This window comes from Emydura macquarii, unplaced genomic scaffold (genome assembly GCF_026122565.2).
Source record: "Emydura macquarii macquarii isolate MOO-44397 ecotype Brisbane River unplaced genomic scaffold, CSIRO-AGI_Emac_v2 contig_561, whole genome shotgun sequence".
NCBI classification, from domain to species: Eukaryota; Metazoa; Chordata; order Testudines; family Chelidae; genus Emydura; species Emydura macquarii.
Genome location: NW_027130698.1, coordinates 13,595,420 through 13,608,655, shown reverse-complemented (window position 1 = coordinate 13,608,655; position 13,236 = coordinate 13,595,420). Strand labels below are relative to the sequence as shown.

Here is a 13,236-nt window from a genome sequence, read left to right as displayed (position 1 = left end):
TTTACAAGTTTTGCAGTATATTCACCTACTTCCCTCCACAGCATAGGACAGTAACAGCTTGATTTATCAAAAACTTCATACAGTGGGGAACAGTTATGCAGAAAGTTAAAGTTACACTGATGATACAGGTACCTACAATACAAAATCAGATCTGTTGTATAAGTTTTTCCAACCCTATTTTCCAAGCTGTCTAATAGAAGCTTGAAAATAAAATTACATTATCTTCTCATTGTTTTCTCCACTTGGCAAATGTCATATATTGCTATGTTGCTAACGACAAAAGAGCCAAGATGCCTCAGTTTTGATTACTTCTGTGGAACATGGACAATTCTGGGAAAGTAACTGTTGCTACAGAGTAGTGCTTATGCAGAAACTCAAAATGGTGACAAACATTTTAATTTCTCAGTGATGATGCTAGGTTTTTGAAACAATAAATGTTCTAAAACAGATATTGAGAACTGGCAAATACTAATGGTTATCAGTTTTGTAACATTGCTGTGAGAATTAACTGAATTCAGTTAAATCATAATACTGTAAAATTTAAAATCCCATGGTTTCTAACAATATATTCCAGAATTGCTTTGATTTGTTTTTACTCCAGTCAGCTTTTTGCAGTCAGGCTTTGTTCACTTACTGGTTTGTCTTGAATATAAATTGGAGTCTTTTAGTGTTTATGCTTTAAGGTAACAGAACCAGCTTCCTATTTATATTTGGAAAGTTAAATCAATTTCAGCCTTTATATGAAAACTGAAATATATGGTTTGATGGTAGTTTAATTGATTGCCAAAGACACTGAACCAAACGGTTATTTTTTAAAATTGATTTTCAGCTTGCTTGAAACTTTGTTTAAAATATATCTAATCACAATGTCTTAGCATCCTTTGTTTTGAAGATGGTATTTTTAAAAAGTACAACCTAGAATGTGTTATTTGCCGCTAAATAAGTTATTAACTTCCTATATTGTTTGTCATGTTACCGTCTTTCAGAAAACTTTGAACTAGCAAGTCTTAAAATAACTACAATTCAAGTCAACTATGTTGAACTCCCATGCTCATTGGCTAAATATTAACATGGAAATTTAATGCTAGCTCTGCAAACTTGTATTAAAAATAGCTCCTCTGATTCAGGCACAGCCATGAAGCACCAACATAAGGCCAATCCATCTTTATATTAGCTCTGTATATTCCTTAGAGTGAACAGAATCTACCAAAGACATTGGCAACTTTATTTCAGGTTAGCATTGCCTTCTTGGCTTATATTTTAAGGACCAAATCTTCAACACATGTGAAGGTTCATGTTTTCTAAAACCAGATTCTATACAGTAAGAGTTGTGCTGTTTTTGAGACACCTTCCTCCCCCCCTGCCCTCAAAGAGGCTTATTATTTAATGTAATATCCTACTGCAAAGTACAGTACACATAGTCCAACCAGCTAAATCAACAAACACAAGATGAGATTAATCTAAAAATACAGCTAATATTCCAAAATGGTATTTCCAATAGTAAATGTTTAAAAAAAAACAGAATTAGAAATACAAGTACAGCATTTTTGCAAAGGTGCATAAAAGTACTGCATTTGATAGCAACAATATTGCTGGACTTTAGGTTGCATAAAATTTAATGTACAAAGCATTTTAAAGCAAAGCAAAGCATTTTAAAGCAACTATAGCAAAAGTTAGTCACAAGGAAAAAATGCAACATAGGACATTTTTCAAATACAAGTTATTGGAAGGATTTGAACAATAGTATGATTTTGGGGGAACTCAAATATAAAAATTCTTCATAAAATTTCTTATGAAAATGTATGCTGTTCATCACTTCCTTGCTATTGTAGGTGTACTAATAGCATTTACTGAACTAAATTGGTAGAGCTAGTGTATAAAAATCAGCTCTTAAATTTCTTCAGTCTTCCCATGCATAAGCACACATCTGAATTTTTCATCAGACTATCTGAGAAAAGTTAATGCACCTTTTGTGCAACATTTTTGTCAGACCTCTGACTTATGTGTATGCCAAATTTGCATGAAAAATATTTGAAATTTGAATGACAAATATTTGAAGTTTGAACAAACTATAAATGCAAAAGCACTCTGTCATTGCACAAAATCAGAAGCCTAATGAAAATGTGGACTTTCAGGTTTATGATTAAAAGTTTATAACCACCTACTTTTTTCTTCACAAAAATTGTTTATAGAAATGATGCCTAAGTAGGAATGAAACAAACCAATTAAAAAAACCTAGAGAAGAGGCTAAAATCTCTCTAAGCAGAAAGGTGACAGTTCAACCATGTTTTCTTAGCTGTCTTTTCCATTTGATTTTTCTATGCTTTGATTTCTGATGCTTTGATTTGGTGGACTTATACTGGCAATTTTGCCAGTAAATCCTTCCTATCCCCACCCTGAGTCTCAGAGGAGGAAGCTTTCCAACATCTCAACATGGAATACTGTTTCTGCGGTCTATTGTGTGACCTACTTTGCAGGCTGAATAAGATGGGTGTGGTGAAAGCAGACAACAGATGTGGAAATGGACCTTTTGGTTCTGCTGTTCAATGCAAATTTATCCCCCTTTTCAGTAATCCTTCAAAATTTCTTATTTCCTGTGGATTTCAACAGGGGACATAGTATTCACCCAAAATCCTTAATTTCATTTTAACTAATTTACAAAACAATCATACTGAGGTCTAAACAGCTCTGGCCATGACAAATACCAGACTTCCAATATACATAAGGGCATTTGACAATGAATATGTGGACATGCCATCAACAGGGGATTGTGCCAGTAAGTACAGACATCTATCTCTCTGCCAATTTCATGGAAAGTGTCTTATTTGCCAGCTGAATGACTCAAATCTCTGAAGAATAATTTCAGGGTTTTGCATATGAAAGGAACCAACCAGCATTATTCATACCTCTAGACTGCATGCTGGGCAACAGAAGGAGTGTAAAACTAGCAATTAAATGTCTGCCCTCCACATTAAAAATAATACTTCATACTCTAACATTTGTTGGTTTGGAATATATTTCCTTGAAGTATTTACTGTGCATTTATAGTCTACATGGTTTATTTTTAAATGATTTTTTCCATATCCCTTTTTTGCCCTAGATATCTTGTACTGATATCTAGGCCTCTACTAATGTCCCACATCACTGCAAGCTGTTGCAGGAAATAATTATTTAATTGAAAAAAATCTGTCTGGTGTGTAACATCTTTTTTCTTTTTTAATAAAAGCATAGCATAAAGCTATGGCTACACTAGAGAGCTTACAGTGGCATGGCTCTCCAGTCAGCTTAGTTACTCCAGGCCCCACAGGTGGCAATAGCTATGTCAGCGGGAGAAGCTCTACCACCGGCAAGCGCTGATATAGATAGTGCTATATGTTGGTGTCACTTATGTCGCTCAGGGGGGTGGTTTATTTTCACTCCTGAGCGACATAAATTATGCCAACCTAAGCTATAGCACAGACATAGCTTAGACTTTCTTGCTTCTGGGGAAGCAGTATTGTCTAGAGAACTGATAGTCATGTCTTCTGAGTTCTATTCCCATTTTTCTCCATTCACTGGCTGTGTGACATTAGACAAGACACTATGTCTCCGTTAATCCACCTATAAAATGAGCTAGCACATCACAGGAGTGCTCTAAACCTGCTCTATTTAATTATTGTAAAGTCCTTCAGATACTATTCATCTGCAAAGTATACATATATTTCAACTTATAGTCCATAAACAATCGTTGTAGATATCTATTCTTCAAGCCAAACTTTGCTCTGTAAAACATATTACAAGATTTACCTATTATGTAACACAGATCACTAATGGATTTTTGAGAACTAACCTACAAAGTGACCTGAAATCTTTTGAACCCTCTCTTCTGGAACACTATTCCATGATCAGAATTAAGCTCGCCTGGCCTTTTTAGACTGGTCACCCTTCCTCTTTTAACCAGAAAAAAACTGGTCAAGGAATAATGTTGTAGTCTCTGGTGGCTGTGCATCTTCTCAATTGCAAAGCAATGGAAAAATGTATAGACAATGCAGCCCATGCCTTCACACAGCTGCAAAACAAGTATAATTTATTTTACTAAAAAAAAAAAAAATAGTCTAATAAAAGAGACCATACCTTATGTGACCACCAAAAATATCAGTAATAAGAGTCTGAACAAAGTCAGCTTGTCGAGTAACTAATGATTTGTTGCGGGGCCCTACTTGTTCCCATTCATCCTCACTGCCTTCTCCACCTTGTTCATCCTGATTCTCCTCTTCATTTACTGATTGTGTCTCAGGACCATTGGAAACAGAGATTTCTTAAGGGGAAAAAGAAAAGAGTGCAGATATTGATTTATACAAATAAAATAATACCCAAGTGTTCCTTAAAATGGAAAGAGAGCTGGTAAACAACAGGATTATCTTTAGTGATCAGCAATAGGTGTCTGAAGTGTCTGATGAGATAAGTATAGCTTTAAAAACACACTACCAAAAGTTTTGATTCAGAACTTGTATGATATGGATTCAAGTTTCTTATCCTTGTTATAGGAATAATTATCAGAAGATTTTACCTAAAAAAACTTGTGAATAGTTAAGTTTGAGAGAATATTCTGCACCATTCCTTGAGCATTTTGCAACTGGGAATACTCACATGCTTAACAGAATGCAGTTTATCTACATAACTGCACACAAACTACACATGAAAAGAAAACAAGTAAGTTCTATGTCATTTTAGATAATTAACCTTTGGAGCTGTACTTTAGAAAGTCAAGGGTGTTCTTGAAGAATTAAACCTTGGCTTATCCATTCTTAACCAAGATACCTTTGTTGCCTGGGTATTTTACAGTTCACACATGGTTTAGCAAAAATTTTTATGGGTGCCAAACATAAAAGTATGTACTTAATGTAGCTACTGTAGTAGTTATGTTTTATTTTTAAATTAGCAACCATCAAACAAAAATAAAACAGTTACTATAAGATAAAGTTCCATTTTTAAGTTCACTGTAAATCCGGTCAGTTCTTTCAACCTAAGATGTGGAGTTTTCAGTTTGTATTTTTAAGCGCTTCGCCAACAAGGCACTAGTAAAACCAGTTAATATATTCCATTATAAATGGGTACAAAATAATTACAAATTCTTTGCCTAAATGGTTTGCAGTATAGAAAATAACAAGAGCTTAACCAAAGGTTGATCAGAGGTCACTGACATAAGCTACACTGTTCACTATAACTCAACCTGGGGGGGGGGGGGGAAGAGGAGAGAGAGAAATTGTAAACAACCATATTCCGGGAACTATAAAAAGTTGGAAACCACCCCCATATTTGGTAGACAAATTTTGTTTTAAAGTAAATCATCCTGGGATAGTTTTGATTACTCTCTCACTTGAGTTGGGTACACTTATAATACAGAACCCAGGAGCTAAGGAAGAGAGTTCATACCTTCAACATGCAGCTACTATGTTATCAGATCAAGTCCAATATGCCTATATAACCAACGTAAGTGTTAACTGGGAAGCATCTCACTGGTTCAGTAGTTTACATTGTAACACCTGACATCTTTGTCAAAAAATGCTCTCAGGGATTCAATTTGGCATAGTATATTGGCATGTATGGTCCCATTCTATCAATTTTCACAATAAAAAACTGTAAAAATAAAAGCTACAGATGTCTGTCTTTTGTGCGAGTTCCCACCGGAGTTGTTGTAACTGGCATGCTCCTGTTCAAACCACTCTCAGAGTTAATACATCCTCCCTACTTTCACCCTTCTGAAAAAGAAAAACCTTTACAGGAAAGTATTTGAAAATTAACCCAGCTTGCTACAAGTGATCTTACTTTCATTGTGTGGAGAGAGAAGTTTCTTTAGGGTCAGCATTTCCTCATGTAGTCCATTTAAGATAAATCCCAGGTATTCTTCAGCATCTTCTTGTCTTCCCTAAATAAAAGATTAATTTTTAAAATGATCATACTGCTCTATGGTGTCTACAATTTTAAGTGGATTCAGGACATTATCCCCTTAATTTTCAGGTAATTTAGTGAAACTGCAAGGCATTTTGTATCTAACAGCACTATCAGTTATGACAGAACTGAGCGCCTAGGAGGGAAAAAAACTAACTGTGAAATACAGTTTTTTGTGAAACAAACACAGGACTGATTTTATGGCTTTTATTTTACAGTAGACACGTTTCCAGCAACACCTTGTAAGAACAACCGCTATTTATGACCAAATTTCTCCTTCCATAAGCAACCACTACTTATGACCAACACTTCCCCTACTGTGAATTGTCAACATACCCCATAATAGCAACAGCCGCTTAGGAACAACATAGCAAAGGGCACCAGCATGTTGCTATTAATGAGAGTCTACTGTATTAAAAAAAGTAATTTTTAGAATACTGGAGGCTTTGAAATGCAATTTACTTTATGTACACTCTTAGAGACAAGCACTTTAAATATTTTTAAAACAGCACCTTTTCTGACAGGCTTGACTTGATAACTGTCAGCAGCCTATAGATGTATGTGGGTTCAAAGGCAGCTCCAGGCCGGATGTCTCTAACAATTTTATCACCTAAAGCTGCAAAGCAAACAGAAGTGTCATGTCATCAAGATAAGCAATACTGAGGAGGCATGAAGTGGAAAGCTTAAGAGGAAAGCTAGATTGTCACCATAGCTTTAGGTAATTGATAAACCATAATACTTCACCAAATAGGTATATGATCAAGCAGCTGAAATAAACCATGCTCAAATGACATGTTATGAACTGTTTTACCAAAGGAAGACTGTTTGGTTTAAGATTTAATTTTTTATGTTTTCCAGAAAAATTACTGAAGCGTATCAATGACTGAGAAATTCAATGTCAAAAAATGTTTCAAGAAATGTGTTTTCCCCTTTTATAAGAACATTCACCGCGCTAGCATAAATATATTAATTTTACTCCACAAAACCTGCCCAAACAAAAAGAACACCTTCATTCTCTGACTTAACAAAAGGTGTGTGTGTTTTTTTTTTTAAACAAACATGTTTTAGTATAGCATTATATTAGCTACTATCAGCATTAACAAAGTGTCACCCGCAATATTTCACTATTTTATCCAGTTAGGACATTTTACCTAGTCATGTTAAGAACTGAACCACACACAGCTTTTTTTCTGTTTTACACCTATTACACAGGCCTCACAGATCTTAAATGGCTTTTGGAATCCAGTTTTAATTGTTAAATAGTTATTGACCAACTAAGATTCAAATCAAGCTTAGAATCTCATCGATATAGCCTTTTCTTCTGCAACTTTCCTCAAGAATCACGTGTCTACTTAAATCAGTACATGGTCCAGAAAAACTAATACCAAATCAGCATTTTAAAAGAAGTTAGTTTCTTGCACTCTACCAAGTGGAGCTGACCAGAAGATATGGGAAAATGAACAAATTTACAATTCTGGAATTTTTTTCTTCCTGTGTCTACTTTGTACTCAGAGAAAAAGAATAGTTATGTTCCTATTTAGTAATGGGTCACTTGATACATTATATATTAGCTAGGAAAAAACCATAAAAGTTGTAGATGCTAGTTGTTCAAACTAATGAAGGCATCTGGCCTCAGAAACTACACTGACAAATTACTGTAGGTAGTGAAAATGACCTAAAAAATGAATCACGTAAGAAAAAAATTTATTTTACAGAGACAAAAACTAAAAGACAAACCACAGAAATGTATAACTTGTTTGGAAATCATTAGAACTAATGACTCCTCTCAATGGTGCCTCTTTGTAGTATGAAACACTATAATTAATTATCTAACCCAGAATAACATTACAAATGTACATAAATTCCTCAAGTAAAACTACTTTTTTTTTTTTTTTTTGTAAATGCATAATAAAATGGATTAGTTTTAGGGATAAAATAAAACCCATCTTAATAACAGAGAAATGCTTTCTCTTTTCTTATGCATGTGATGGACCCTTTTCATGTAGGGCACAAGTCATATTTGGAAAATTATTCACATTGCAGTAGTGCTTTTGGACTCCTATCCCCATTATCTCAGGCACTACACAAATACACAAGAATGGAAGGATCCCTCACCCAATGAGCTTATACCATTTGTTGTTTAACAATCTATTTTGAAAAAGCTTTTCCCCCCCACTCACCTTGTTTTGCTTTAGGAGGTACTGGCATATTAGTGAACTCGTTCATTAGACGAACACTGAAATAGAAAGGAAAGAGCAACTGGGCGTCATCACCATGTTAGCCTATCCCAAATAAATAAATAATTTTAGTTATCAGGTAAATTAGTCAAAATATTAAAACAAAAGTAATCCCTGACAGGCCAAAATCAAGCTAAGTACATGCTAATAAAGTGAGTAGTATTAGGTTCAAATATGTGAAAATTAACATGATTACTGGCAGTCTGCTATGGTAGAAATGGCTAATTTAGGTCTTGGAGCTTTATTACAATCTAATGTTGTAGTTTCACTGCACTTTGGTGTATATAAAGTGATCTTCCTGAGGGAATCCGATCAACATTAAAGAAATACTCTCCTCCCTTCATTGTCTAGCATAATTAAAATCAGAAGCTGACTACGAAAGCAAAGTGTCATTAAACAAACCAAAACCCATAGCCTACTAGTCTCAAATGAATGATATATCAATTTTCATCAACTGCAATACTATAGTGGTTTGTTAGATCTCTGTGTTCAACTACTGAAAACTATGACACTAAACACTAAGATTTTCCAACATGTTACTTACAAACTGTCTATCATTGGTGTTGAGGTGCATGGCCGCTGTGATTTTGAATACACTGGAATTGACTTCATTAGGTGATACATTGGAGGGCAAGCAACCAAAGCCTGCAGTGTCTATCCATGGTATTAAGGAGCTATTCAGAAAATATAGTCTAGATTTACATTAAAAATCCAATCACAAACTTTATGCAGAGCAGAAAGAAAAATCCTTTATGAGCATACAAAGGCCTAATCCAATAATCACAATGAAACTGACTAAAGGATTTTCCTCATCTTTTTAAAAGATAATGCTCCTGCTTTCAATTCACAAGAGTCACTTGAAAAATAAACCTACAATGTGGAATAAAACTATATCATGCTAGTCACATGTTTTAACATTTCAAATAAAGACAAGCATGCGCTATAGATTAGGAAAAGGAGAGGAACAACTTCTGTAAAACTTCCCTCTGACTGTTCCCAATAATTAAAAACTCAGCAAGCAATAGCCGAAAGATCTTATCTGAAAAGCTGGTGGAGAGGGAAGCTACAAGATAAAGCAAGATAACAGCTGAGTCTTGGTCGTCAGGCCTCACATGGTATAAACTTTGCTCCTCACCCTCAAAAAAACCCCAAATAAATGAACAAAAAATCCCATGTTAACAATAAAGCCAAACATTCACATCTTAATGTACCTATTTAATCATGATCTCTGGACAGATAGCGTCTAAATTGATTTTGTATATACACCACTCTTTTCAGACTGGAATGAAGTAGACCATCTATTAGGGTATGATATGGAAGACTAGTTTGTTTCTGTCTGTCCATCCCTGTTTGTCCGTCCCCGTCTGTCTCTCTTTTTTAAAGTTTACCCCAAAACCCCAATTTCTTTTGGTATACAACTGTAAGGACTTTTGCAACATACACTAGTCATAGCTGAAGAGTACCATTTTTTTTTTAATTGTATGCAATACTGGTAATCCAGACAGTTAATGCAGCTAATCAGAACCACATTGTCAATCTAATGCAACAGGTCTATTGTGTATTCTGGACAATATTGACAATTACCATAATGTACAAATTAATGAATATAAATTAGATTTCATTTCCCAAAGGTAAGGATACAGCGTTGATATAGCACCAGTTTCCTTTATTGATCAGCCCTCGTGGTTGCAAAGATACTGGTTTATGTATTAATTTTACATTCTCCAGTAATTCTGTAGAATTAAAAATAGTAAATTTAACATCAAAGAAATGTACACAGTAACAACCAAACCAAGTTAGTTCAGCTATACAATGCAAATCACCCCTTTAGATTCCTACGATCAACATATTTTTCTCCCTCAAAGCCTTTTTTTTTTTTTTTGGTTAAACTAAATACTGTTGCACTTTTTAACCCACACAGCTAGTCAAAGTTTGGGGCCCTACAGATGTTCTACCTGGAAGTAGAAATTAATGGAGTCTGGTATTTTCTTTGATGCAATATTATTTATTTGCAAGTAATGTACGAAGTCCTGCTTCTTTGAACACAGGACGAACCAAAAACAAAAGAAGCAGTTTCTTAGCTTATAGCCCAAACTACTTTAGCCAACAGACCCAAAAGAGCTTTCTCTCGCTTTTTCAAGGATCACACTGTGCTCACCATCTACTGGTTTTGCTTTCTTGGTTTGTTTTTTTTTGTCTCTGCCTCCGCTCTCACAAACACAAACAATACTCAGCAAAAGCCCTCCATCCACTCAGACCAAATTCCAGAGCAGATTCACAACACCCTATGTCTTAGGTTGGGGGCTTCTGATTAATTCATCCTGACAGTTATGTTAACTGAAGGGTGTGTTTACGTTTGTGATCGATGCAGTCCCCAATACTCCTCAACATAACAGTGTAATAACAGACATCTTTTTCAGTGAAAGATTATCTTCCGTTTGGGTGGAGGTGAGGGTTAGTATCAAAGCTTTAATACGGCTTTTCCTACTCCTCTGATCTTAGAAAACCATGACAAGACTTAGGTGTGATTATTTACACATTTCTATACAGGTGCATAGGTTATATATCTCCATTAGTTGTAATCCCCTGCAACCATTTTTATTGAATATTGGCAAACTTCTCTCTTGGTTTGAATGGAACTGAAAGTGACAGTTGTTTCAGTTTAGAAGTTTCAACTTACACCATTTTGTGCCCAAAATATCTTGTGGACCAGCATGGATTGATGTTAACATAATGCATGCTAGTTACTGGCTATTTCAGAGCAACAGAGGAAGCAGGACACATTGATCTACATAGATACTGGTTTGTGTCTGTGGGTGTGTATTCCCCTACGTTTTAAAATGGGGCTAAGATCTTCAAAAGTGCTCACCATCCATCATTAGGGCCACCTTTTCAAAACTGCTTAGCTCCCATTTTGGCTTCAAAATAAGGCGGTCAGATTTGCAAAAGTGAGAAAAACATGTGATGAGCACTTTTGAAAAATATAGCCACTTATTTAAGTACCTAAAAAGGAACTGTTAGATATGAAGCCCTTCTCAAAATCTGATCTGAAATGTTTAAAACCTGCAGAACACCCACAACAAATTTAATAAAACATACTGGAAACTACCAAATAGTTAAATCTTTCAACCACGCAATTAACAATTCGTTTAAGAGGCATCAGGAAACAGAAAGGTCCCTAAAAATGTACAAAACTGTCTAGATGGAAAGGTTTTAGCTTTTACAGTTTAGACACTATCACAAAGTCTTTATTGGGAATCAAAGGAAGTATAAATATATCACATTTTGATGCTGCGTTATGTATAAATGTTTAAACATTTCAAAACAAAGATAATAAATGAAATATTTAATTTAAGTGTATTTGCTAAACACATTATCTTCCCTTAAAGCTGAGAGTTTATGTACTTTGAAATTTCTGGTACAAGTCTCTATTAATTTCGTTTATTGCAAAACAACATAATTTACACTTTAAAAACTACCTTTTCATAATAAAAAAAAAATTATTTCTATATCAGATTAAAACACCAAAAGTTTCAAAGTAGTAAGAAAACAGAAAAAATGCTTCCTGATATTCTCTGAACAGTTTCAGTTTTTATAAAAGCTAAACTAAGACTCTGCCCTAGCATGTTCTGTTCGAATAACAAACAATACTGAAGTTTGGAATTTGTGAAAAATGTTTATTTCAATCCCTACCATTACCTTCTTTAAAACATAAAATAAACTTAATTTGTGTTTGTTTCTCTTACATGACAGAAGTAACCTGAACAAACAACCAGTAATGCTAGGATCTTTAGCATCCTCTTGTGGCTAGAAAGCTGCTTTTGGAAACAATGTTTAGATCTAGAACATCTGCAGGGAAAGCTTTTTATTTAATGTCATCTGACCTGACATTGTCATAACTTATTTCCTGCAGTTATGCATATTCACTTAAGAGTTATTTCAATCACTCAGCAGAAAAAGAGATGCACATACAAACAATAAAAAACACTCTTTTTAAAGTGATGGATTGCTGAGTGGATTTAATTTGGAGCAGGAGTTCTTAACCTGAGGAAAGTGGGGTCAGGAGGAAGAAGTGGGATTACAAACACCCTCTTCCCCATTCTTTATTACTAAATAGGTAGGAGAATATTGGTAATTTTTATGTTCTAACATAGGGTCATGGGATAAAAAATTGAGAACCACTGATCTAGACAAATAATCTCAAGCAAAGTGGAATTTATGTTTTAAAAAAGCATGTAGTTTTGAGGATCTGGTTGTGATTTCAATCCAATTGCTGGAAAATTCATCAAGTATTAACTTGTGCGATGTGTCTATTTCTAATTCGCTCAAATCAATACCATCCTTTAAATAAGAGGTCAAGTTCAAAGTTTAACATACTAGTAAAAGAGAAGAAACAGACACTTTACAACAATGTGGATATCCTCTATCCATAACAAAAGTTAATATATGCTACTAGGTAGAGTTAGCAATCCATTTTAAAAAATTTTTAAAAACATGCTAAATATTGATTTTACTACATCTCCTTATGATTAACGATATAACATTGAAAGCTTCAACGGCAAGTATTACTGAAGTGGACAGGCAAACATTAAAAGTCCAAGTGGGACCACAATCATGAGTAACCCTAAAATTAAACCAGTGTCTACAAGGTATGATTTATTAAGAAAACACATTTCAATTCACATCTATTGGCTTAACTCTGCCATGCTTCATTTCTATTACGTTCCTAGGCTAGCAGTCGCTGTGCCTGTGTCAGCCCTTGTAGCGAATTAATTACTTCACTCAACAAGCAGCACTGTCTGAGCTCTGTAGAGCCTTCTTCTAGAAGGTCAAAGGTTAACATCACACAAGCCCTACACGATTATGCAAAGATACTTTGACACTACTTCAGCACCTTCCATCTGAGATCCTAAAAACACTTTACAAACTTTAAATTATATCTCACAGGTGACTTGTGAGATATAAGTCCCCAATTAATAGTTGGTGAAACTGAAACACAAAAAAAGTGACCTGACCAAGGTCACACACATTTCTATGATAATGTTAGAAACAGAAGCCAGATTTCCTG

General features: G+C 34.7%; 1 protein-coding gene across 2 annotated transcripts in view; it reads right to left on the bottom strand.

Moving 5' to 3' along the window:
• Window positions 1–13,236, bottom strand: part of USP10 (ubiquitin specific peptidase 10) — a 67,064-nt gene that overhangs the window by 14,458 nt on the left and 39,370 nt on the right. For both annotated transcript variants that reach the window (XM_067540186.1, XM_067540187.1), the window contains 6 exons: window positions 9,810–9,901; window positions 8,713–8,822; window positions 8,112–8,167; window positions 6,444–6,547; window positions 5,809–5,908; window positions 4,114–4,297 (listed from right to left, as the gene is read on the bottom strand). In XM_067540186.1, coding sequence (XP_067396287.1) covers window positions 4,114–4,297; window positions 5,809–5,908; window positions 6,444–6,547; window positions 8,112–8,167; window positions 8,713–8,822; window positions 9,810–9,901 — 646 coding nt within the window. The remainder of the gene's footprint in view (window positions 1–4,113; window positions 4,298–5,808; window positions 5,909–6,443; window positions 6,548–8,111; window positions 8,168–8,712; window positions 8,823–9,809; window positions 9,902–13,236) is intronic.